Here is a 27,266-nt window from a genome sequence, read left to right as displayed (position 1 = left end):
GGTAAATGCTGCATAATGGGAAGGGAATGGGGAGAGAACATCCCTGCTGCATATGAATGTGTGAGATGTACAGTCCCACTAAACTAGCATTTAGTAAAACAACAGGTTACATGATGAACTACGGCCTTGACTGATATATAAGCGTCCTGCAAGTTGTTCTGCCTGTAATTATAAGTCTGTAAAGGCGTTTAACTGCTGACTGCTCCTCCTATGGGGCTATTTATCTGCCAGTGCGCTGGCTACAGTGTGCTATGCAATTGTGTCCGCCTGTCAAGAATAGGTCATTAGCCGGAGAGAAGGAAATGTGGAGCATTGTTACATTACCTTTATGTAATATGTCACCCGCTGGAGAAAAGACAAGTGGTAATGAATCAGAGAAATGCACTGTAAAAGACATTAAACATTATTTTGCTTGTATAAAATAAAACTAATATTTGTACCTAAATATTGGTGAATTATGCATGTCTATCAGGTCTGCGCCCAAATAATCAACTTTATAATTTTACCTGGTATCCAGGGATGGCTATAGCGAGTAGTGCGGGAGGCATAGCCTCAATGGCTGACATTATCACGGGTCCTTTAGCATCTTAATATTGGCATACTGTACCACATGCATATATCTGATCAATGAAATCATAGCATGCCTGCATGGAGGCATGGAGGGTAGTAGAAGTCCATGCAGGCATGTTGTTATTTCATTGCTCAGATATATGCATTTTGTAGCAAACATTCACCAGTAAGATCTGGGTGTTAACCCTTCAATCGCCACTGGCAAAGCTAAGCCATATTGGCTTAGATTGTTGCTCCCTGTGACATTATTGGGGAGTAGCAATCCGTTACAATGATGTCACAGTTATGTTTTAGGCTACCTATTACAATCTGTGATTTGCAAATTGCAATAGATGATGTGCAAAATCCCCATATACTGCCATATTGTAGTATGTCAGTATATGGTAGGATCAATCAGACAACCTAGGGTTAAAGTACCCTTGGGGGTCTGAAAAATAGTAAAAATAATAATCACTAAAATATAAATAAAAATTCAAATCACCCCCTTGAAAGCATTGTAAACATCATCAAAAGTTGCAAAAAATGACACCACACACCGAAGTATGAAAAAGTTATTAGCGCCAGAAGATGGCAAAATGAAGATTTATTTGCACAGTAGGTTTTAATTTCTGTAAATGTATGAAAACATTATAAAACCTATATACATTTAGTATCCCCATGATCGTACCGACCCAAAAAATAAAGGAGACATGTCATTTGGGGTGCAGAGTGAAAGCCGTAAAATCCAAACCAACAAGAAAATGACGTAAATGCATTTTTTCACCAATTTCACTGCATTTGGAATTTTTGTAATGTCAGTTACATAGGGTTTTCCAGATAATTTAGGACATCAGGACCAGGTGCAAAGTCAACACCAATAAATTCCAGGTTTCTGAGGTTGCAGCCACATTTGCATTTGTAAGAATTGCAATTCAAATGCCTGAGGATGGGCTTGGCCCAATCGCATATGCGTTTCCACGGAAACACATGTGATCTGTAACTAGCACCTGGTATCTTGCATCAAAACAAAACGCCAGTGCTTGTTACTGATCTCATGTGTTTCCATGGAAATGTATATGTGATTGGGCAGAGCTGTGGGCATTTGTATTGCATTTACAAAACACAGTATCTGACACATAGAAAGAGAGATGAGACCGATCAGAGATGATGAGATCCATGAGATGCCTATTGCACACAATAACACAGCCCTACTACATCTCTGCTATTCTGTGCCGTCGGACAACCCGACAGATTGTGACAAACCGCGGAATTTAAAAAAGGAAATGTGTCGCAAGATCAGCACTCACATGCACCAGGAAGAAGCAGGTGAACTGCGGCAGACCTCGGCGCATAAGCAACGCATGCAGGAACTCGGTCACACAATCTTAGTGAATCGCGCCAGACCCGAATCCTCGTCGGACAACGCACCGTGGGATTGCGATGGAACCGGGTAAGTAAATCTTCCCCATTGTCTTTGTCAGTGTGAGCTCCATCCTTCACTGCAGGGGGGCACTGCTAGAGTGCAGGGAGCAGAGAGAGAGTTACAGGGTCGTTTCTAGGGGCAACTGAAATTGTGTGCAGCAGGACTGATAGAGACAGGTTGAACTTATATCTGTGAAATCCTGCATTTTTGTGAATTAGAGAATGTGTTATTTTGTTATCCTGAGTACATTTAAGAAACTTGACTTTGTGGGAATACCTCTTTAAGAACACCCGATTTACAGATGACCCCAAGTTACAAATGGACCTGTGGATATTGGTAATTTATTGTACTTTAGTCCTAGGCTACAATAAACAGCTGTAACAGTTATCACAGGTGTCTGTAATGAAGCTTTATTGTTAATCCTGGTTCTTATGACAACCCAACATTTTTAAAATCACACACATTACCAGCTTCTCCCTATGCTGAACTATTACTTTAGAAATAACTTCTGTTATCTACAAAGACAACCTACGACTGGCTATGTGTCTTACACCATTTTCACGCATAACACTAAGCAATGCAGTATAAATGTCAGATATAATATAATATATATAATATAATATTCTTCTGGTTTATTCTTTCAAATAATTTTGTTTGATGTATGTTCTTTTTATTACATAAGCTCATTTATAAAACACAACTTTCCACAGGTTTACGTGGTGCTATAGCTTTTGCACTAGCTATCCGAGATACTGAATCTCAGCCCAAACAGATGATGTTCACCACTACATTGCTGGTTGTCTTCTTCACAGTGTGGGTTTTTGGAGGTGGTACAACACCGATGCTTACATGGCTCCAAATCAGGTTAGTTATAGATGTTTTCATTACTTTCCAAAACTTTAGCAACTGAACTGTGACTTTCCACTTTTCTGTAGTTATTCCTGAAGTTATTCACTAAATTAAAGCTTCCTGACGATGAACATAAGAGCTAATGTACATTTTAATTAATTAAATCAAAAGAAATTCACTTAACGGCTGCCAAAACATTGCTAAACTCTATTGTAATTGTATATGAAAACCATATAACTGCACTGAAAGACATGCACGGTTTATGCTAAGAAGCATCTGAATTCCCTATACAAAAGGTAAAAAGACAGCTATGGGTCAGACTGTCAGCTATTGAGTTCACTATTGCCAAGCAGCGAAAGTGATTGTGATTCTCGGTTTGTAAAGTTTATCCCCAGTGCTAAACTAGGAGACAAAACAGAAGTAATGTCAATAAAGCTAAGAAAGAAACCACTATTAGTCATCAACTAAAGACAAGAAAATGTGAGACCGGTCTTCCAAATTCTACAGCGTTGCTCTAGAGATAAAAAAGTTGTCAGGAGAAGATTTACATGGGACATTGGGAAATCCTTTTTTAAAGTTATTGTGACAGGTGGGACCCCTTGTTCAGAACCCCTTTGTAGACAGTAGCTACAAAAATCTAGTGGTTAAATAAAGGTTTAATAAAACAAGTAACAAAACAAACAAGCTTGGTTGACTCGTCACTTTAGGCTGCATATCCTAAGGATAATTTTTAAGGAGATTTCTAATTTGTTTCCTATGCACCTTATGGTGCTCATATTGATGGCAGCCTTAAATTGTGACAGGATGGAAAAGGGTTAGTGATACATAAGAATAGAATAACCACCCCAAACTATCCCTGCCTACTTAATGAACTTCCTAAATGATGGCCCCAACTGGGCGATGTCCCTTAAACTAGATAAAGTGCTAGGGAAGTGGAAGGAGTACTACAAGAGTCACCAAGCTAAGCCCAATGCCAGGATTATGCGTCTAGATCAAAATCACTAGCCAAAAGATACTCTAAATCCATGCTAAAAGTCACAATAAGAAAAATATGTCAAAGTCCTAAACAAAGTCCAAAAAATAGTTGTAACAGCCAAAAGGCTCAAATGGAGATCAATCCAAGAGCAAACAAACTCACAGCAAGGAACCAGGAAATTAACTGACACCTGGATGTGGCCTGGGAAGGAATATACGGTAAGTATTGGTCAGTAATGAGCTGGAGACCTGCCTCTCAGTTTCACCACTCTCATACTGGTAGTATGAGGCTGCTTTCACACAGCCATTGTGGTGATGTAAATCTGGCTGTGATTACATCTCCATAGACATCTATGGCACTATGGATGTACGGTGCACACACATGTTTGGCACCATGCCGTGCACAGGGAAAAGATCGAGCATGCTTATCTATCCCTGTGTTTACGGCCATCTGGCCTACGGGGGGATATTTAACTGCAGCCGACTGCATTGTCGAACAATTTGTAGAATTGCGCTATTACTGGCAAATGTTCAGGCTTGAATGGTCGCAGGCAATAGCGATTCTACAATTTCGGGACAGGAATGCCTCATACCAGCCCACTCTGCCCTCAGCCACACCCATCCATGCCCACTTGACATGTTTTGATCATGATCCTTTTTGCATCTGTTGTGAACTTTCTATGTTTGCATTGTCTAAACTGTTGGTACTGGACCCATCATTTAGTGGAGACCTCAAATGCAGCCCTTTCCTTGATCACATTACCTGCACATGAATGTTTTGTGATGGATATTTACGGCCTATGTGTTACCAATGTGTAATGTCCACTGACTTGCTATAAATTGCAGCCCAGGCAGTTTGCTGGTATCTACGGCCATGCGTATGCGCCTATTGAAATACTCACATCTGTATCCTAGCTGTAAAATCAACAGCTAGCACCAGTCCAAAATGATTGTTCATTGGCATATAGCCTTAACTGGAATTCTATCAGACATAGAAATAAACTTAGCGGTTAGCATTACAACCTTGCAGCGCTGGGGACCCTGGTTCAATTCCAAGGGTCAACATCTGCTAAGAGTTTGTATGTTCTCTCCGTGTTTGTGCAAGTTTCCTCCGGATCCTCCGGTTTCCTCCCACACTCCAAAACATACTGGTAAGTTTATTAGATTGGGAGACCCATTGGGACAGGGACTGTTTTGTGTGTGCTAGATAAATAAAGTAATTATGATAAACATACATCATATTCCTTTTTTTTTTTGCAGCGATTTATTTTTTGGGGAAAAAATTTACAAAATAGATCATACAATCGCAATGCATAAAGCAACCTTTGCCACAGGGGCCACACATTTGGTACATGAGGGTTAAACAATTATCACAATATTGGGAATAGCAGGGACTGATTAGCAGCATTTTGGATAATTCTTCTCTCCTCTTTCTAGTTCAGGAACCTGTGGTTTAGGAATGTTGTTCTTGAACCTAAAAAAAAGAACATGTCAATTGTACCGTGCAGAATACAATAACAATACCGTTCATTCCCAAGCACTCCATAGGTTCCTGCTAAACATCAATGGTCTCATTTCATTATTTTGTATTATAATATTTGTTTAGGAGAAATACCGATCAGTCACAAGTGTAATTATTGTGCATAGAGCTTTGGAAACGTTGTTTTCTGCTTGAAGTGTTCTCGAGCTACAAGTGTATTGTTTGTTACAGTTCTCATTGTGTGATGTAGGAACATGCAGTACTCTGTAATTTCATTTTTGAAGAATTCAATTGTGGGTTCAGGAAAGCTTCTGAAGATGAAATTTTACATATAATATTTTATTAAACTGAATCATTTCTTCTCAGCGGACTGCTATACGAAAATAGATTCCAAGATTAATCAGATTTGACAGCACGACACATAAAAAGTGTCTGTGTGGGATCTAAATACAGTCTTTTGTCTCAGGATATTTTGAGCTGTAGGCCTGTGATGTACAGTATATTATTAGCACCTTGTATCTAGGCTTTATATTGTAGCTCGAATGCAAAGGCTTCAGTGTATTTTGCAGATGTTTCCATGTTTATTAGTTTCTATGTTTATTATCATCGCTGTAAAATGTATATTCTGTATGTTTTGTTTGACTTAATAGTCCTCTACAGAGCCATACAGTATCAGACTTTCTCCTTTGGGGATCTGAGATTCCAATAAAATCCAAAATGAGCCCAAAGCTTGTCTACATATGTGTAGCCATCTTGTCTTTGAGTTAATTTGGTCTTAACTAAAGCCTGTAAAATCCCATGCTACATGTGGGGTATAATTACAACTGGATACATTGTACTCCAGACTTGATACACCCTCATCCATGGTGCACAATGTGCCCAATTTACTAAGCTCTGGTGAATTTGACACCAGGTCTCCAAATACACAATGTATTATCAGAATAACATAATAGATGTTTTGGCTGTAAGGGTTTCCCCTTTATGCCATTGAACCTGTGACCCGTGTCTCTTAGCCAGTGAATTGTTCCTCAATGGCTTCTTTTACACTGTTCTGCACTTTGGCTCAAGCTTTCTGTTGGGAGAATTTCCAGGACATATACATTGAGCAAATGCCCATTGAAAAGATAGTAGCTGAACTCAGGCCAATGTTTGCCCTCATTTGCCCTCTATCTGGTGCACAGGGTTTCTCAACAACTGAGTTTTATATTCAGCAAAACTAGGCAACCATAAGAAAGCTATATAAATTGGTTATCGCTGTAATCGTGGTGACCTGTAGAATGAAAATAACATATTCTTTTTAATTGTACAGTGAACGGCCTACAAAGAAAAAGCTAAAAACCCTAAACCAAAATTAATGATATTCCTGTCCCCACCAAGAAAGAGTTAATAAAATCTCATCAATTAGCTATTGACCCCCCCTGAAAAGCAGATCTCCTCCTGGGAATAATAAGCCCCCACATGTCCACTTTACTAAAAAAATGTACATTTTATAACCTGTAATATGTGGTAATGCAACTCTGCTCTGGATGGTGCCTCCTTACCTTCTATGCCCGTCTGTGCGCCCATACAGCAGTTTACCACCACATATGGGTATTGGCATACCCAGGAGAAATTGGGTATCAAACTTTATGGAGCTTTTTGTCATTTAATCCGTTTAAATTTTAAATTTAATCCGTTTAATCCGTTAAAATTTTTAAATTTTGGCCAAAATCAATGTATTGTCCAAAAAAATTACAAATTGTAAATTCTACCTCCAATTTGTTTTTACCCATGTAAAACACCTAAAGAGTTAACAAACTTTTTAAAGTTGGTTTCTCATACATTGAGGGCTGTAGTTTCTATAATTGGGTCATTTATGTTGTTTTACTAATATAAGGCCTCTCAAAGTCACTTGTAACCTGAGCTGGTGCCTGTAAACAGGGCCGTTTCTAGACAAAGTGGGGCCCTGGGCAAAACTAAAAGTGGAGCCCCAAAATAAAACTATTTTATGACCAGTCACAGTCAGTAAGAGGCTCCTTTAGAATTTTATAGGAGATAAATGATAGGGAGATTGATGGGCAGCACTGTGGCCCAGTGGTTAGCACTACAGCCTTGCAGCGCTGGTCAACATCTGCAAAGAATTTGTATGTTCTCTCTGTGTTTGCTTGGGTTTCCTCTGGGTCCTCCGGTTTCCTCTCACACTCCAAAAAATTACTTGTAGGTTGTTAAGATTGTGAGCCCCATTGAGGACAGGGACTGATGTGACGAGCTCTGTGCAGCGCTGCGTAATGTGTGTGCGCTATGTAAATAAAGGAATTATTAATTATAATTATTATGATAGAAGATACATATGAAAGATGATAGAGATTTCTAGATGCAGAACTTTAAAGTATATTATATATACAGTAGATGAATATATACAGGAGATGGATATGAGAGATAAATACAGTAGAAGAGGAATAGAAGATTGATTGAAAAATAGAGAAAAAGTGAGATATATAAATGGTCAGATTATAGGAGATGATAACTAGACAGATACTTAAAGAACTTGTAAACAGCACACAAAAAAAGGGAAGGTAGCGGTGGGTGCAGGCACACTAGGACCAAGCCTCAGGCCCTTCAGTAATAGAGTAGGGACATCCAGTATAACGTGTAGCAAGCGGTTTAATTTATTCCATGTTTTTAACCCCTTACCGACATGTGACGTAATAGTACGTCACATGTCGGGTCCCGGTACATGGAGAGGGCTCGCGGGCCGAGCCCTCTCCATAGCCGGTAAGTCTTTGCTGCATATTGCAGCAAAGGCTTACCGGTAACACCGCTGATCGCCGCCGGCAAAGGTGCCGGCGGCTTCAAAAAGACGGCATCGGGGAGCGGCGATCCGTCGCCATGGTAACTTCGGGTCTCACGAAGACCCGAAGCTACTTCGGGTTAACCCATTCATTACCATGTGCTGTCAGCACATGGTAATGTATGGGTAGTAAAATCCCCATATACTGCCATACTGTAGTATGGCAGTATATGATAGGATCGATCAGACAACCTAAGGTTAAAGTACCCTAGGGAGTCTGAAAAATAGTAAAAATAAAAATAAAAAAAAAGTTAAAATAAAAAAATTATAATAAAAAAACCTAAAAATTCAAATCACCCCCCTTTCCCTAGAATTGATATAAATATAAATAAACAGTAAAAATCATAAACACATCAGGTATCGACGCGTCCGAAAATGCCCGATCTATCAAAATATGATAACGGTTTTTCACTGCGTTTAACCCCGTAACGGAAAATCGCGCCCAAAGTCGAAAATGGCACTTTTTTGCCATTTAAATTTTTTTTTTAAATTCTATAAAAAGTGATCAAAAGGTCGTACAGTCCTAAAAATGAAAACATTGTAAACGTCATCAAAATCCACAAAAAACGACACCACCCACAGCTCCATACACCAAAGTATGAAAAAGTTATTAGCCCCAGAAGATGGCAAAATTCCCCAAAAAAATTTTGCACAGGAGGTTTTAATTTTTTTAAATGTATGAAAACATTATAAAACCTATACAAATTTGGTATCCCCGTAATCCTCACGTCCCCACACTTTTTTGATAACTTTTATTAGATATATATTCAAATTTACTTATGCGGCTACTGGGGCGTGGAGTAGCCGCATCTGAGGTTACGCGAGGCGGCTACTCCACGCCCCGGTAGCCTCTTTTCCCCTCCTACTCACCCATCTTCGGCGCGCAGCTCCGTATAGCTGCGCGCCCTCGTCCGGCGATCCTGCCGTCTGCGCATGCGCAGAAGAGCAGGCCCGCGCCTGTTTCGGAGCAGTGACCGCGCAGGCGCGGGCCTGCTCTTCTGCGCATGCGCAGACGGCAGGATCGCCGGACGAGGGCGTGCAGCTATGCGGAGCTGCGCGCCGAAGATGGGTGAGTAGGAGGGGAAAAGAGGCTACCGGGGCGTGGAGTAGCCGCCTCGTGTAACCTCAGATGTGGCTACTCCACGCCCCAGTAGCCGCATAAGTAAATTTGGATATATATCTAATAAAAGTTATCAAAAAAGTGTGGGGACGTGAGGATTAGCGCTTAAAAGGGCTATCCTCACGTCCCATTGATCCACCTACCACCCAATCTACCTTTATAAAGGTGTCAGAATATGGCCATATAAAACTTTTTTCCGCAAAGTTTTAAAATGTTTTAATGGTGTTGAGACATAACACATATTTATAAATCTGGTTTCTCTGTGATAATACTGACCCAGAGACTAAAGGGGATTTGTCATTTTAACCAAACAGAGAAAGTCATATAAAAAAAAGACTGCAAGGAAGAAGCACAACTGTGGTTTTTGTTACTGTATTTAGATTTTTTCCAGATTTCCTGCTTAGAAATTTAAAATGGTACCGCTAGGAATTTCTAGGAAACAGGGCCTGGTTAGGAAGGTGTTAATATGAGGTGATTTGCCTTCCGTTGCCCTGCCAGGGCCAAGAATGCTGTTATTCAACATGGAAGGCGAGTGTATGTATGTGTGACCTGTAAGTGTACAATGTGTGTATATGTAACCTCTGTTTATGTATGTATTTAGACATGTGGATGTATATGTAAACTGTATGTGCATTATGTGTTTGTGTGTGTGTTTGCATGTGCATGATGTGCTTGTGTGTGTGTGTATATATGTATGTGCATATAGATAGGTGTATGTATGTGTATATACAGTTGGTACTGTGCATATAGATAGATGTATGTATGTGTAAATATCGTGGGTACTGTGCTAATAGATGGATGTATGTATGTGTATATACAGTGGGTACTGTGCATATAGATAGGTGTATGTATGTGTATATACAGTGGGTACGGAAAGTATTCAGACGCCTTTACATTTTTTGCTCTTTGTTTCATTGCAGGCAGTTGGTAAGATCAAAAAGGCTCTTTTTTGGCTTTACTCCTTCATTGGAGTCCAGAGGTGTTTCATTAAATTAATTGGGTTCGATTAGGAAAGACACACACCTGTCTTTATAGGACCTCAAAGTGCATGTCAGAGAACATGAGAATCATGAGGTCTGAGGAACTGCCCAATTTGTTTAGAGACAGAATTGTCTGGCCAAAGTTATTAAAGAATTTTTTTCAGCACTCAAGTTCCCAAAGAGCACAGTGGTCTTCATAATCCTTAAATGGAAGAAGTTTGGGACGATCACAACTCTTTCTCGATCTGGCCATCCAACCAAACTAAGCAAACATGGGAAAAGAGCCCTGGTGAGAGAGGTAAAGAAGAATCCTAAGATCACTGTGGCGGAGCTCCAGAGCTGCAGTAGGGAGATTTCCATAAATTCAATTGATTAAAAAAAACACATGAAGGACTCCCAGGCTATGAGAAATAAGATTCTCTGGTCTGATGAGATGCCAAATACAATCCCAATAGTTACACATGGTGGTGACAGCATCACGCTATGGGGCAGGAATAGGACCACTGGTTGCAATTGAAGGAAACATGAAAGCGGCCGAATACAGAGATATCCTGGATGAAAACCTCTTCCAGCTCTGGATCTCAGACTCGGCCGATGGTTCTCTTTCCAACAAGACAATGACCCTAAGCACACAGCTAAAATAACAAATCAGTGGATTCAGAATAACTCTGTTGACTGGCCCACCAGAGCCCTGACCTAAATCCAATTGAGCATCTATGGAGAGACTTGAAATTGGCTTCCAAAAATTTTTTTTTTTTGTAAAGATGGGGTGCAGAGTGTATTTTAATGAGCTAACAAAAAAGAACCTTTTTGATCTTGCCAATTGGCTGCAATGAAACAAAGAAAAATGTAAAAGGGTCTGAATACTTTCCGTGCCCACTGTAGATGTGTGTTTATATATGTATGAGTTTATAGATAAATGTATGTGTATATACTTAAAGGGGTTTTCCCATGAAAGAAAATTCTCACATTTTATCCCCTAGTGCTGTTAACATCATTTGAACCCTTACTTTACAATTTTACTCAGTTGTATTGCTGTTTTAGCTCCTAAATCTCCCTTGGCTGCTCAATTCAAAATCCAAGGGTTTGGGCGGGGGTCTCTCTAAGCAGACACATTGTGACCCATCTAGTTTTGTGGGGTGAAAATGGGGTTAGATTATCAGGGTACAAGGTGTATATACATTTATACACTTTCATCTGGCTTCTGACATTGTTCTTACATAGAAAGAGAGATTAGACAGATCAGAGATGCGTGACATCATTACACAGAGGCTGATAGACCATTACACTTTTACACTGTGAGCTCTGCTACATCTCACAGACATGTTCCTGCCTCCCCCTTTCCCCAGATCACTTATCAGCTTGTAGTTTGCAGCCTCTCTCTCTACTCACCTTGTGCTGACAGGATCGGGGACATGTATCTTTATTTCTGCTAGTCAAATTGTCTCATTTTTGCGATTTTTGGTGTTTTTGCAACTTTTGCTGTCATTTTTCAAGTCTGCACCTTGTGCAGTGCCTTATGTATCTTTGTTTTCCAGATGTTCCGTGCGACTTTTCACTTATGTATCACTTTTTTTGCTTATTTTTGCAACTTTTCAGGCACAAATCTGCACCTGGTCCAGGGCAGGTTCAAAAGAAGGATTTTTTTCATGGATCCTATTTTAACATGTAAATTGGAATTATTCCACATGCTTTAAATGCTTTAAATTTTGCATAGTAACCTGTGTTTTGAATATTCTGAAATTTTTCCATTTCCATTTATTTTTAATTTATTGGTTACTTCTACGGGTGCGGTCATACATTGCATTTTTATTGCGTTTTAATTGCATTTTGAAGCTCATTACAACAGCTGAGGAGAAGGGATTTGCCTGATTACATTACTGTTAACATTTGCATTTACAAAACTTTACTATGCGTTTTGTAAATGCAAATGTTAACAGTAATGTTAATGTAATGTAATTAGTAGTAATGTTATCAGGCAAATCACCTCTCCTCAGCTGTTGTAATCAAAACACAATTAAAATGCAATCAAAACGCAATGTGTGACCGCACCCTTAACATCGCAGCATCATATGTTGTCATCTCCCTGGGGTGTGACTACAGTGATTAAAAATGCAGGGCACGGCCTCAAATCCAAAATTAACACTAGTGTCCTCTCCTGTATATAACCCCCTCATATGGCTTGTGTCCATGTGGATTTGAGACATTTGCAAAAAAAAAGTCTCAAAAAGAAGCCAAAATTTGCACCTGCCGGGATAAAAAAAAACTGAACATGTTTCAAAAATAAAGAGACAGGATCATATATAAGGTTAAAAAAAACTGCCAAATGTCTCAAAAAATCACCAAAGGAAAAAAAACTATGATACTTGTCCTCCAGTGAGTGTCTCTGAGCTCCAAGCAGGGGGCGTGGCTACAGCCACACAGCAGAGAGAGAGAAATCTTATCTGCACAATCTCATCCAAGATGGCTGCCAACTCTAAGTCAGAAGATACTGGGTCGTGTCTAGGGCCAACTGAAATTGTGAACAGCAGGACTGATAGAGACAGGTTGGACTTCAACCTATCTGTGAAATGCTGCATTTTTGTTAATAACAGTGAGTTAGAGAATGTGTTATTTTGTTATTCTGAGTACAGCAGTACTATGTATTCTTTATGTGTAACTTTTCATGGCACATATGCACTTTTTTAACTTGCTTTTGTGTCTAAGACAATCTCCCTGCAAAGTTCATCCCAGTCGAGTTTTCTGCTGTGTTTCCTGAGTTAAGATTCCGGATGTGAACATATGACTTTTTTAAGTAAAAAGTTGTATTAAAAATGCACAAATCCAGACATAAGATACATGTGCCGCAGTATCTTATTATTATCATTTTTGCTCCTGAAGACGCACTAGGTCAGTGATGGCCAACCTATGACACGCGTGTCAGCACTGACACACGTAGCCATTTTCAGTGACACACGGCTGCTGGAGAAAAATTGCTGTAGTGCAGTTTCCTAGGGCCAGTCAGGCCGTCGGTCGGTTATGTGGTCTGCAGCGAGCGGCTGCATCTCAGTCAGAGAGATCGCAGCTGCTGCTCCTGTCCTCCAGTCCTGCTCTGCGGAGGCCGCGCAATGACTCCAGAGTGAAGCAGTCCCAGCTTGCAAAGACGAAACCTATGCTGTGCCTCCCCGGGAACATCTACACAGGAGCTGAAGCGGCCTGAAGAGGAATAACGGAGGTCCGTGGTGTCATTGGAGCCTGTGCCAGTTAGGTAAGTTAATTTATTGAGTTGAGCTCTGCTGGGCTGGGCTGTGATGTACACTGCTTTGGGGGGCACTTCTCAGGACACAAATGTCCTTTAAACTAGCTGTTGCTGGACTGCCACAGGTTCGCCATCACTGGAATAATTCCCCCTCCCCCTCACTTATCTTAGTTCATGGCACCCCACACAAGTTAAATAACAGCAAGACCAACAAAAGAAACCAACTGACCAATTAACAAAGAAGTCACTAAGCAGGTAAGTTAAATAACTATACATATTTGTTATTTAAACTCTAAATATCACAAAATAAGGGGTTTTTTTCTAAAGGTGACACACCACCCGAGTTATGGATGGTTTTTTGGCGAATTTTGACACACCAAGTTCCAAAGGTTGCCCATCACTGCACTAGGTCATAGTTTTCCATGAATTCAGATGTTGCAAAAAAACAACATTTATTAATATATTGTAGTGCTGCCATCACAAACATCAATATATGGTTTGTCTTTTAGACTTTTTAATCATGTGTTTGATATTGTATGTTTATTGTATGTTTTATGTATTATGTATTACTCAGGTGTGACTTATTCCTTTCTCCTTGGGGACAATAAATTGCTATTATTATTGATTTTATAACCAGCCAAACTATGAATTCCATTGAGAATTTCTTATCATTCTTTCCATGTACAACTATATATGGTGCACAAAGGAACATTTTTTATTCAAAGACAGTCAACAACTTCTTTGTAATGGTCCAAACATGAACAAAAAGCAACACTTTTTCAAAGACAATCATATGATCATCACATGGACCATCACCTTACTCTCTAAACTCTGAATTTCATGCAGAATTTTTTGTGACAGTATTTCTTTTATAAGAATCATTTAGAATATTTTAGAATCATTGTCCCCGATCTTATTTTTAGCAATAACACTTTCCTTAAAGGGGTATTCCCATCTGGGCACTCACATTTAATTTAATTCATCTGCCATATACTTACATTTCTTCATGTTATCCAAAAATTTTTTACTTCTGTAAAGATAATTTTTCGTAAATATAGCAGTGGCCAGACATGAACTATTAATTCCTGCCTGACCACCTCAATTTAACGCTAATTACCACTGGATGGCTGTGGAACATGCAGTAACTCCTGGCCATTTCATTTGTACATTTATGGGAAATTATCCTCACATTCAGTATTTACATTTTTTTAATAACATCCAATTAAGGAAATGTATGTATATGTGTATTAAAAAAACGGTACGGTACGGGTAACATACGGCCATTCTCATACGGTCGTGTGAATGCAGCCTTAACTGTGAACCACTGTAGTTTCACTTAAATCATACATAGTGACTTTGACTTTCTCATGGGAAGCTGAGCGTGGCTCTTAATGAATAGTGTCTGACAGGGCTTTAGGATATATATAATTATGCGGAAATCCCATATCCCTGGCTGTGGCAGATTCTGTATAATGTTCTTCTGATGACTACTCTAGTCAATCAGTATTCTCTTTTCATAGCCGACACTACCCTTAAATAATTGAGGAACTTTTAGAAAAAGAAAGGCTTAGTAACAGGTTCACTTAAATACCCGGGTTAAATTATTAATTTACGTCTGCATTATTCCACTTTGAAATGAGACTTGTTTTATTGACAGGGATTACACCGAGCATAGAAAATATTCATAGGGGAAATAAATTCCACTACTTCTTGTGCGTGATAGATTTTTAGTTACATTAGCACTGGCAATGCCAACCCTTATGCAGGATGCCAGGCACTGACAGTTGTCCATATTTTTTGGCTTGCATTATTAAGCCACTCTCACTTACATATACACTACAGGCCAGGAAGATCAATGCTTCCAGCTAAATGAATTTGTAAGACTGGTTTCTATATATATACATAATGAATTTGTCAAGAAATTATTTTTATGTGTTGTGCAGATCAAATATGTAGTGCAGTTGCGAGGGATTTGGGCAGTTGTCTGAGGGGCTTGAAAAGTAGAAGAGACAGGGAGAAAATATGACCAACCATGTCCATTCCTTGGGACAGAAGATCAGGGAGCAAAACAGAAAGACAGATGACACGCGTTGTCCTGCTGCTCCACATCTCTAAAAACATCGGAGTTCCTTTATTTATAGTGAAATCCCGGGACTGCCCCTTACAGGCTTCACATGACCGTTCACATAACAGTTCACATGTAGCCATATTAGTTCTTACTTAAAACTGATGATGAAGCTCGTCACGTATGGGTGAAGTTTCTAGCTCAGCGTCCAAACTGAAGATGAAATATTACACTGATGTACATTGTGTATTCTCAGGAAAGGTTGCTGACTTAGTTCAGACACAACAGAATTGTCATTGATGTATGTGTTACAATAAGACACAAAATAAACATGCTTAAAATGTGCAACTCCATCTCCCTCCAGATTTGTCAGAAAATCTTATATAAAATATTCAAAGGAAACCTACCATTTGTAAATGGAGATTCTGACCCACACATACCTGCACATAGGTGTAGCTGAGATGATGCAGGAACATATCTTGGTTAAGCACATAAACTGGACGTTTCGTTATAAAATTGATTTTCATATTATGCTAATATTATGCTAATTATGGTGTCACACAGTGCCGATCCACACTTGGGCATTAGCATAATTATGCAGGCATGTATAATCCCCGCCTCCCCCCACCCTCCCTTATTCGCTCCTGAGAGCCAGTGACGCCACCAAACCCTGGCAGGGCTCCTGGGCAAACTACCGCCGAAGTCTGGTACTAATGAGAGACTTCAGCAAAGATATGTCAGTTACACCTATGTGCAGGTATGTGTGGGTCAGAATCTCCATTTACAGGTAGGTTTGCTTTAATACTGTAGGTTTGCCTGCAGAGTACATTGAATTTCACCGCTCCCATTTAGATAATTACAGAGAATTAACATGCAGTCAACAACAAGTGGGTGAAAACTTTGAAAGTGAGTGTATTACACAGTGGATTCCCTGCAAACAGTTTTGCACGGTAAATGCACTGTGTCATCTTCATCATTTGCAGGACTATAAATTGCCCAAATTTGAAAAGCTTGTTCTAGTCTTGAGTGTCACATATTGTAACTGAAGATCTGTCTTTTATCATAAAAAGACCTGTCCATAAGGTGCAGGAGAAGGATATATTGTACTAAACTATGTCACAATAGCAAAATTTTTAGGGGTAGAGATACCAAATAAAAAAAGAAATGGAAGTTAAATTATCCTGGTCTTAAAAATTGACAGCTCACTTGAAAACCAAGGAGTTATTGGAGTCTTCATGGACCATGGGATGTTTTTTGTGTAAGAGGAAGTGATATCCCATGGTCTGAGGAGGCCACTAATTGACCAAAGCAGGACCTGTTAATCCAAAGTAACAATGGTTGCGGCACTTCTTAAAAAACAATATATTCTTTAGTTCTTCATTTTAAAATTGCAGGGGACATGGCAGAGGTTTTGCCTACGTGTTTCGAGCGTTAGGTGCTCTTAGTCATGGCATGTCTAAGAGCACCTAACACTCGAAACACGTAGGCAAAACCTCTACCTTGTCCCCTGCAATTTTAAAATGAAGAAATAAAGAATATATTATTTTTTAAGAAGTGCCGTGACCATTTCTTACTTTGGATTACTTTCACCTGCAGTCCTGGCAGGCCATGCACACAGCACTCTGCAGGATTGAGGATTTCCTTATGGATTGTCACTCATGTGTGAGGACTTGCTAAAGATCAGGGTGAGCCGTATTACTTTTCTTCCTAACTTTTGTTTGCAGGTCCTGTTGACCCTGGGACTTCCAGTCAAGGCACCAGTGCCAAACACTGTAATCGGGGTCTGGAGAAGGTTGTGTCCACTTCCTTTTTTATTGGAAACCCCTTTAAGACATAAAAAACCTATTGAGTAAAGTCAATATACAGTAATGTGTCCATAATTTAGATACGGCAGAGCCATACACCCTTACATCCCACATCCCCTCATACCCCAGACTCATTTGAGTATTTTAAAAAACCGACTTTTTATAAAACCAAGGGGATCCAGGAGTATGAAACAGCTCCATACTACTATATACAGATACTTGCTAATAATCTTTATTTATATAGCACCGTCCTATTCTGCAGCGCTTTACAAATAATGTATAGATGTAGAGCTATAGCAGAGCCAAGCAAATATACTCAGAGTGGCTTCTAGCCTAAGCAGGTAAATTTTAGCCATACGTAGCAGTGGGCAATGCTGGATACAAGTAACACATGCAGAAATAATAATTGTATTTACATGCAAATTATTCTTCAGCCATTCACGTAACACAATTGACACATTCCCTTTGGATTATGCTTGGATTATGTTTTTGTTATTTATGCATGTGTTGTTGTATTTACTTGACCTCTGTATACGGCCTCACATTAGTTAGTAAGCAGTTCTGGTGTTTGTGAACATCCTAATTGATATGATTGTATCCGAGGTTGGTGTCTGCCCATCTGGGAGTAGTTAGACCATTCTGCTGCCTCAGGCTCCTAAAGTCTATTGTTGTCTCCTGGAGATTGATTATGTCTGAACGATTCTTTGCTCAAGAGCTAAGCAATGCTGGATGAATTTCACCTGATGGATCGCTATAGTTTTATCCTCCAAAAGTAAATTGTTGCCAGCTGTATTTACTGATGCTGAGTAGCCATTGTTAAATGGCCAACTATATACTGCACAGGCAGCACCACAATGTGACATTATAGGGGTTCATGGTCCGCCAATGTTAGTTTAATTTAGAAAAACATATTTAAATGTTACTTATTACTTACTTCTTCCTTTATTTCTAGTGTTAACATTTAATGAAATAAAACACTTTATGAAGTCAGAAACAAACACAGCAGAATCACTAAGGACTGTCTGCTGTAGACATTCTGCAGCAAATCCAATTGGTTTCTGCTGGGACTTTAAAGGGGTTGTCAATGTTACCTTATGTTTTTTGTTATGTGTGTGTAAGTGTGGTTGGGGGGGGGCAGGGTGTTAGCTAATTTAACTATTTACAACCAATGAATAAAATCCTTGCCAGGACCTTATGATAGTATTCATGAATATAAGATCAAGGTCTTGGCGGGACTGGGGCGATTGTTCATGGATGGATAGGGAGCACATGACCATCCATCTGCCTCCATTTTACAGTCAAGAATGTGCAACATCCCCCACCGGGGCCTAGCCCTTTGCGGTGCGGCCTGGAGACAGCCGGGGCCCGCGGTACCGGAGTGGCTGGCGGTTGCGGCCTAAGCACGCTATTGTCACGGTGCTTGGTACGGGGGAACCGGAGGGCTGTCCTACAGCCTGGCAGGTCTCCAGCAGGGTGGTGTTGGCAAGAAATGATGAGGGAGAGGCTGCTATAGCGGATCTCCCTGGGGCAACCCCTTAATGTCCCGAGGGTGAGTCTCTGGGTGATGGACAGGGTGCCGGTGATGAAGGCAGCCGTATTAGCAGGGACCAGACGGAGACAGAAGTTGAAGAAAACAACTTACAGTTCTTTATTTGAACCGACAGGAACCGCAGCAACGTGCCTTTAACAGGTAGATGGAGTGCTGAGATGTGAGTTGGAGGGAGCCTCAGGAGATAGTTCACCAGCCTGGCTGTAGAGAGCAGGCTGGGAGGCAGCTGTGTCCTGGTAGGAAGCTTCAGCTTGTCCTGTAGAGCTTCAGGTATCACCTTTAAAGGTAAGATAATACCCCTTTTCCTCACTACACTAACTCTAGTCTGATGCTCCACTCTTCAGAGGCAGGGGCTAGGCTCTTCCTGCTCTGGTATGGGCTAGACAGAGATTACTCACTCACTCACTGATCTCTAAGATTCTCCTCTTCTCATGAATCTCTCTGAGAGAACTCCAGAACATTCCTGGCCAGGGGGTTTTATTACCTCCCTTTGGTCAGGTGGTGGCTGCTCCTCCAATCACATCTCAGCTTACAGGGACAGGATGTAACACAGACATTGGACAATAGCATCTTGCATCATACAAAATACTTAACTCCTGCCTTGCCAGGCAGGATTAACCACTGCAATACCCCTATGTCCTATAAGGACCATGTAGTGTAATGGGATTACATGCAGGTGGGACGTATTCGCAAACCCTCCCTCGCCATTGCATCAGCGAGGGTGTTGCAAATGTCTGGATGTTGAGGAAAAAAGACAGCAGGCTTCACTATATATTTTTGATAATGCGGTGTAGAACTTTTAATTATGTATATTGGTAAATTACCTAAAATCCTGCCCCCTACACTTATACACACATTACACAAAATCATGATGTAAAGGGGCCAACCCCTTTAAGGCTGAATATTCATCTGACAGGGGATTGGGAAATTTGGGAAGCTCAAACTTTACATTGCATTGTTAAGTTCCACAACTGACAGTAATTGATCTGTTGTATGTTCTAAGCCATCTCCTCTAGAGGATAAGTGTCAGACTATTGGGACTACCACCAATTGTAACTAGACTCCTATTTTTCTTTGTATTGAGAATCATGATGTTAATATTGTTATTGAATTCAAAATAATGGTACAGGCGGTCCCCTACTTAAGAACACTCGACTTACATACGACCCCTAGTTGCAAACGAACCTCTGGATATTGATAATTTATTTTACTTTAGTCCTAAGCTACAATAAACAGCTATAACAGTTATCACAGGTGTCTGTAATGAAGCTTTAGTGTTTTTCCTGGTGCTTATGACAACCCAACATTTTTAAAATCCACATTTTTAAAATGTCACAGAGACCAAAAAAGTTCTGGCTGGGATTACAATGATAAAATATACAGTTCCGACTTACATACAAACTCAACTTAAGAACAAACCTACAGACCCTATCTTATATGTAACCCGGGGACTGCCTGTATTAGGAAACACTTATGATATATACACATATATATATATACATATATATACAGTGCCTAAAAATATATACAGTGTGAGGAATTCATCATATGCTGATGCTTCTGTCCCAGCATATTATGAAAGCCAGGCCATACCTACCGTGGTGGATGTGACGGGTGCCGCTCTCCGATCCCGAGTGTTCCTCCTGGTTGTCTTACCTGTCCGCGTTCCTGCTGTGTCTCCAGCGGTCCAGCGCGTGCGTCCCCCCCTTCGAGGGCTCGCGCGCGAAGGCTCCCGGAGATTTAAAGGGCCAGTGCACTGTTAATTGGTGTTGGCCACCATTTGGATTTTTTTTATCTGAAAATAAATATCAGTTGATTTAATCCTACCGCATCATTCCTTTGTCTAACCAGTGGTTCACGAACGCACCCGATAAGCCCCATATTGCCCCTATTCTACATGTTCCTACAGTTCCACTGAACACTGGTTTGGAGTTCTTGGGAGCTGTTGTGTCCACCTATGTTATACCACTGAGGGGATGTCATCCCACTGTATATCGCTCTCAGAAAAGTGACTACCAGGTCAGCAATTTTCTGTTACTCACCTGACCCATTATCCAAGCGCTGTCACACAAGGCGCCGCCCTTCTCTGTTGTCTTTTTTTCTCTCAATCCCTTTGTCTGGTTCCATTCCTGACTTGGCTCCCATGCTGCCTGTCCTGACCTCCTTTCTGTCCACGACCACATCTCTGCCTCACGTTATTGCAACTCGCCTTGGCCACCACGGCCGCTGCAAGTCTAGTGGAAACCGGGTGCCACTTAGACTCCACACCCAAGTGTCGGCTTACGTAATTGTCCGCAGGGGTACAGTGGGTCCACTACCCCTGAATACTGACATTGGATACATCAGGAGGTTCAGAGCTCCTGATGTATCCAGTGGTGGCTGCCATAGTTTTGCATACAAATCTGCCAACAGTCAACAGTGAATGTTGGCATACTTTAGAGTGCCCACTCCCCTACCTCCCGCACCCGTGTCCATGTCCACTTGACATGGAGGTGGTGTGAAGGGGAAATAAATCACAATTACTGCTGTTTTGCCAGTAATTGTAATTATTTCAGGACTTTATTATTTCTGACGTACAAGTCCTGACAAATCTCCCCCGATGAATGGCTGAATATTCTATTGAGCTAAATTACAATGGGGACGGTGCTGCTGTTTTGGTGGAAAAAATGGCCAGAGGGTTGGAGGAGTGTCTAAGCTGGAGTAGGCAACTGCTGGGGTAAGATCATTTAATTAGAACCACAGGATGACTAATAAGTCAAATAGCAGCAATGGTGAAGTACTTATTATGGGGAAGTTCAACTATCTAAAATGTAGGGCAAACCTGCAGGTCCTTTAAAGGCAGCCTGTTTTTGGCAATTCCAAAAGACAATTACTTGTCACAACTGATACAAGACCCAAGAAGCGGGGTGGACACTTTTGGGTATTATCTTCACCAGGAGACCTTACAAGATATACATAATACAGGGCACCTGAGTAATAGTGACATCAACATCATTTCTTTGAATTATCCTATGCTAAGATGGTGAGTAGAAGGGCAACAGACATCATAAACTTCAGCAGTGTAGATTTTCAGCAGCTAAGGGAAGATCTTAGTGGTATAAACCAGTACAATGTTCTGAAAAACAAAAGCACCAAAAATATATGGGACGTTTTCAAAAATATTCCAAAAAGCTACTGTGCAAAACACATACCATATACTCAAGTATAAGCACAAAAAAGGTGCTGAAAAACCCAAACTCGGCTTATACTCAAGTAAAAAAAAAAAAAGGAAGTCAATACACACCTTTCGGATGCCCCCCATAGGTCTCCTCTGTGATATGTCCGGCAGTGGTAGGTCTGTGTCACTGTGCGGCGTACTAGCTGTGACTTCAGCCGTTGTTAACATCACATTGTGTGCTAGCAGCTGCCACACACAATATTATGGCAGCGACGGCCGGCGTCAGACCCTGTTACGTCACAGGCTATAACGGCGGCTGACATCACAGCTTGTGCGCCGGAGCATCACATGGACGTGTCGCTGCAGAATGGATCATGAAGACCTGCGGGGGGCGTCAGAAAGGTGACTATTGACTTTCTTTTTTTATGAAGTGGGAAAACTGGGGCTGGTGAAATGCTGGCTGGCTATGTAATGGGGCAGATTTCTGGCTACATAATGGGCCAGGGGACTGGGAGACGTTATAATGGCTGATACTGATAATGGGACTGGGAGACATTATAATGGCTGATACTTTGTAAAGTACTTGTTTAAAAGGGACCTAAATGCCTTTCTTGAGAAAAAAATATGGAAAAAAAAACAAGAGTACGTGGTATCCAAAGTATTTGGCTTTAGGTTGCATAGCAACTGGCACAGAGACACCAGCGTGTTAAAATAAGAGTACGGCCAAGAGAAAGCTAATGGTCAGTACAAAGAAAGGGCAAGCAGAAAAGAAGCAATCAGGCAGAGGGTTGAGGCAGGCAATACAGGAGCAGAAACAAGCCAGGGGGAATACACAGAGGTTTACAAAGCAGGAATGTTTTCATAAAATAAACAAAGGGTCAATCATGGGCAATCTGTAGAATCCATTAAACTAGGAACCTTTGCTCAGGACATGAGGAATAGGGCATGTTTGGGTAAACATCCACTGGTGAGCCTTGATAGGATGGGAAAACAAATACTGGTGCGCACCCTGGACCTTTAAGAGGGTGCAAGAATTGGCATCTGCACCCTATGGGAACCATCCGACGCTAACTGACTACAGAGGCTTACAGGGAAAGACATTGATGGGGAAGGCAGCTTCAAGTAACCTTGTGGTCAGGGATGCGTCCAGGAATAAAACCCACCACAGGTGTTCTATCCTGGTTATCGATCATTTATTTTATGCCTTTCGTTTTCTATTGTTTTATCATGGTTGAATACAATTTTCATGAGGTTTTTTCACTAACGACACAGTATTAAATACAGTCAATCCATAAATGTAAAGCAGAAAGGAAGCAGCTCACCGACCCAGTATGTTTCTCCCTTGATTCCCAAACCACCAGTGGAATTACTCACTTTTACATGAGCGGATCAGGTGCATTTTGATGCCTGCTGGACAGCAGAAAGTTATCTACAGAAGAAGTTTGGATCTGGGCACCCATAATAAAACAATGAATCTTTATGCATGCTTCTTTAAAGGAAACCTGCCATCTGGAGCCCTTTTTCTGGCTCCCCTGCGTCCCCATAGAGAAAAGAGTGCACAGTTTTATTATAAAAACACTTTGGCAATGTGCACACTATTCTTTATGGAGAGATGGGGGAGCCAGAAAGGGGCTCCTAATGACAGGTACCCTTTAAAAATATCATAGACTTTTGTCTATACCCTCCAACACGTTTTATATTCCACGCTCCTAATCAAGATGGTTGCCACTCAAAACATGTTGGCAAGTATACCTACCAGTCTATGACATTTTTTTTTAATGATGTCTGGATCCAAATGCAACATCCCTGCCAACGCATAGGCAGGCTGGTAGTTTCGAATAGCACCCTCCTCAGGTCAGGAGCTGTTAGGGAGATTGATCAACTTTCTAGAAAAGTTCTAGAATCTGAATATAGTGTAATTGCAGCTGTAGATACTGCCTGGCAAGGTAACAGTTAACTGGTATATGTAATTATCCAATGACGTGTCTGTTATGTAAGCTGGAAGGTGATTGGAGAGGTGTCACCACCTGACCAGGGGGAGTATAGAAAACCCCTGCTGGGTGAGAGTACATGGTTCAGTCGGGTCAGTTTGTTCAGGCAGAGTCAAGAGTCAAGAGAGAGTAAGCAGCACACCTTCAGTGCTGCCACAGCCATTAATCCCTGGAACTACTAGTGCCTCAGACCTACTGCCTAGTACCCATGGCAAGTCCAGAGACCTAAGCCCAGAATTGCAGCTTCCATCTGAACCAGCCCAGCCTGCATCTACTATCAGGCTGCGTGCACCATTAATGCGGACCAACTCTCCATGATCTTTCCAGTTTAAAAAATCTGCTGTTACCCGTTTCTGGCCATTGCCTGCTGTTCAATAAAAGAACTGTAAGTTGATTTGCACAATGTCGCCTCTGTATGATACCTGGATATGGCTGCTTACCACCACAAGATCCCAATCCATTACCCAGGGACTCATCCTACAGGGGTTGCTCCCGGGAAAAACCACTACATCAGCCACTCCCTCCATATTTCTTCCACACACCACAAGCTGGAGACCTGCCAGGCTGTAGGTCAGCCCTCTGGTCCCCATACCAAGCACCGTGACAACAGCGTGCCCAAGGCTGCAATAGCCAGCCAATACGGTATTCTGGGCTCTGACTACCTCCAGGCCCTAAGAAAAGGCTAGGCCCTGGTGGGGGATGTTGCACAAACTTCCTAATAACTATTAAATTATTCTTATTAATTATTAAATGGGGTTTCCTGTTGGACAAAATTAGATACAGTATAAATGGATACGGCTTCTTGACATTTAAGGCTAATGATCCTGATCCGCTTAGTTTACTCTGCTCCTCCAAACACAGGAGGAAATGCCAGTAGAGGCCATTCAACCAATCACAGCCTAACCACTAAGGCTTTGTTCACACTTTTGTCATGCAGATCATATGACTGTCTACTAGGTATGCAGATATCCTGTTCAGGATATGGTGACACTTAAAGGACAAATGCTTTGAACACACCTTAATCTGCATATACATATGTATGCATCAAAAGTGAAATATTAGAATTGACTGTTGAATTAAATATGTCTTCAGGGGACAAGTAAACTTTGACTAATATATTTCCAACTAATAGAGACCTATCACTATTCTTAAACATAAAGAAAAAGGTTCCAATCATATAAAGTACATACACATTGTCTTAATATACACATGGGTGATATGATTTGTAAGATAATAAAATTAGGTAAAGATGTAATGCTGTAAATTTGTGTCTACTACATGTCCTTTTTATTATGCAGGGAAATAAACATCTCATCTACAATTTCAGCTTTTCGTAGCTAAGAATCTACAGTGATCCTTAAATCCCTTTCTGTTAAAAATTGACAAGGATTACTGACATCCACTTATTTTTGTGACCTTATTAGACCATGACCAGCCTAGAGGCTGTCGCGTGGAAAACAAAATCCCAGCTAAACAATATCTCCTGCAGGGTATCCAACCGGGTGAAAAATTAATTAAAAGACAACAAATCTGCTCTGGAAGTTTTAGAAAAAGCAGTGTTAAGTGACAAAGTATTATAAGGCTTCTCTGGATGAAATAGAGTGTTACCTTGTTTGCAGTTCCAGGAACATAGTACGATCCCCTCCCCTTTTTTTAATGATTTAACAGTGTATATTCTTAGATTGAGGATCCGAGAATCCAGGGAATTATAGTTTATTAGTTTATATTGATGTCAAGAAGGCAACCCTTATTTAATGTGCACCTAGACCATTGGCCATCTTTTCAAAGGCCTGGCTTTAGGGGCCCTGAACCCTACCTACGGTCTTCCTTTTTAGGCATGGTCTCTCAGAATAAGACATGTTTTTTGTAAGTCTCTCTCCCCACTGTGAATATTATAGGATGTTTAAACCTTAGCTAAACCTTTGATAAATTTGCATAAATCAATAGAGCAGATAAAAATTTTAAAAAAAGTTTGTAATTTCTTAAAGGAATTCAACCACTCAAAAACACAGAAAAACCTAGAAATACTCACCTCTGCTCTGCTTCATCTTGCTCCTGTTGCTAGTCTTGACACACCAAGATCTCCTCAATTATGGGCACTTCCTTAAAGTCTCTGTACCTGGAACCCTATTTTTTTCTACTAAGATTAGCTTGGAAATAGAGATGAGCAAATCTATTTCTTAGTTCGTAGCTTTGGTACAAATCGGCCATCATTTACGCACCACTGAATCTTTTCTGCTCCGCTTCAGGTGATCTTTTGAATTGGCAACTGGCTACTCCTGTCATTCATTCCAGAGCTCAGGAACGGGAAGGGAGGGGGGAATAAGCGAGGTAAAGTTAAAAATTTTTTGAAAAGTTTATCAACTTAAATGCAAAAGCTGTGTTTTAGAGGACTAGTGGGAGGTACCAGTTTCCAGGACAATTCAAGACATATCGGTTGGGACCAAATAGATTCAGAACCAAACCAAATCTTTTGAAAAATTTGGTGAAGGTCTATTTGGAACCCTAGTGTAATAATTATGATTAGAACTGCAGGAGGTAAGGGCTTGCAGCTAAAATATGGATGATACAACAATCATGCTGTTACTAAGATTGCAAACCTTGTAAGGGCAAGTGCTCCTGATATGTTTTAGATAATTCTAGTTATTGGTCTATGGCATCCAGCAGATGGAGACTTTTATACTAAAACATACTTGTAATATTAGAGCATCATACAAGTATAAACAGATTGTATGTATAAAACAGATCACTACATAGAGATAAACGGTTTCAGTTTTCTCGTACACCTTTTATAATCTTTGTATATTGTATGAATTGTATAGTCTGTACTCCTCTTAATGCGCTTCTAGAAAAAAGGTGCACAAAATCTTTTATAATATATCTTGTCAGATCAAAGTGCTTCCTTGTCCATTTACTTTGGCTCTTATCGTCCTCCATTGTTCTTCAAATCTCTTTTTCAGTCTGAAATCTCTGAGGAATTATATCTTGTTAGCAAGAATTATTGAAGTTCAATTAGGTACCAGATGACGTAAAAGGTCTAGTCAGGAGGGAGGGCAAGCAGTGAGTCACAGCTGTTAGATTTCTTCTCACCAGTTCAAAGCAGCTCTATGCAGGAAGGAGTCACAGCAGCTAGAGATCCACCCAGAAACGAGGTCTGCTGGGAAATAAAGATTACAAGTCATATAATAACTACAAATAATGTTATTCCTCATGTGCACACACTAGAGTGCTAATTTCTGTGAAGTTCATTGAAAG

General features: G+C 40.6%; 1 protein-coding gene across 2 annotated transcripts in view; it reads left to right on the top strand.

The window, feature by feature from the left end:
- SLC9A9 (solute carrier family 9 member A9) overlaps positions 1–27,266 on the top strand; it is a 448,763-nt gene that overhangs the window by 256,090 nt on the left and 165,407 nt on the right. For both annotated transcript variants that reach the window (XM_072143078.1, XM_072143077.1), the window contains exon 12: positions 2,683–2,836. In XM_072143078.1, the coding sequence (XP_071999179.1) occupies positions 2,683–2,836 (154 nt within the window). The remainder of the gene's footprint in view (positions 1–2,682; positions 2,837–27,266) is intronic.

This window comes from Engystomops pustulosus, chromosome 3 (genome assembly GCF_040894005.1).
Source record: "Engystomops pustulosus chromosome 3, aEngPut4.maternal, whole genome shotgun sequence".
NCBI lineage: Eukaryota > Metazoa > Chordata > Amphibia > Anura > Leptodactylidae > Engystomops > Engystomops pustulosus.
The sequence above is the reverse complement of the archived record's forward strand: the minus strand, read 5'-3'. Positions and strand labels throughout refer to the sequence as shown.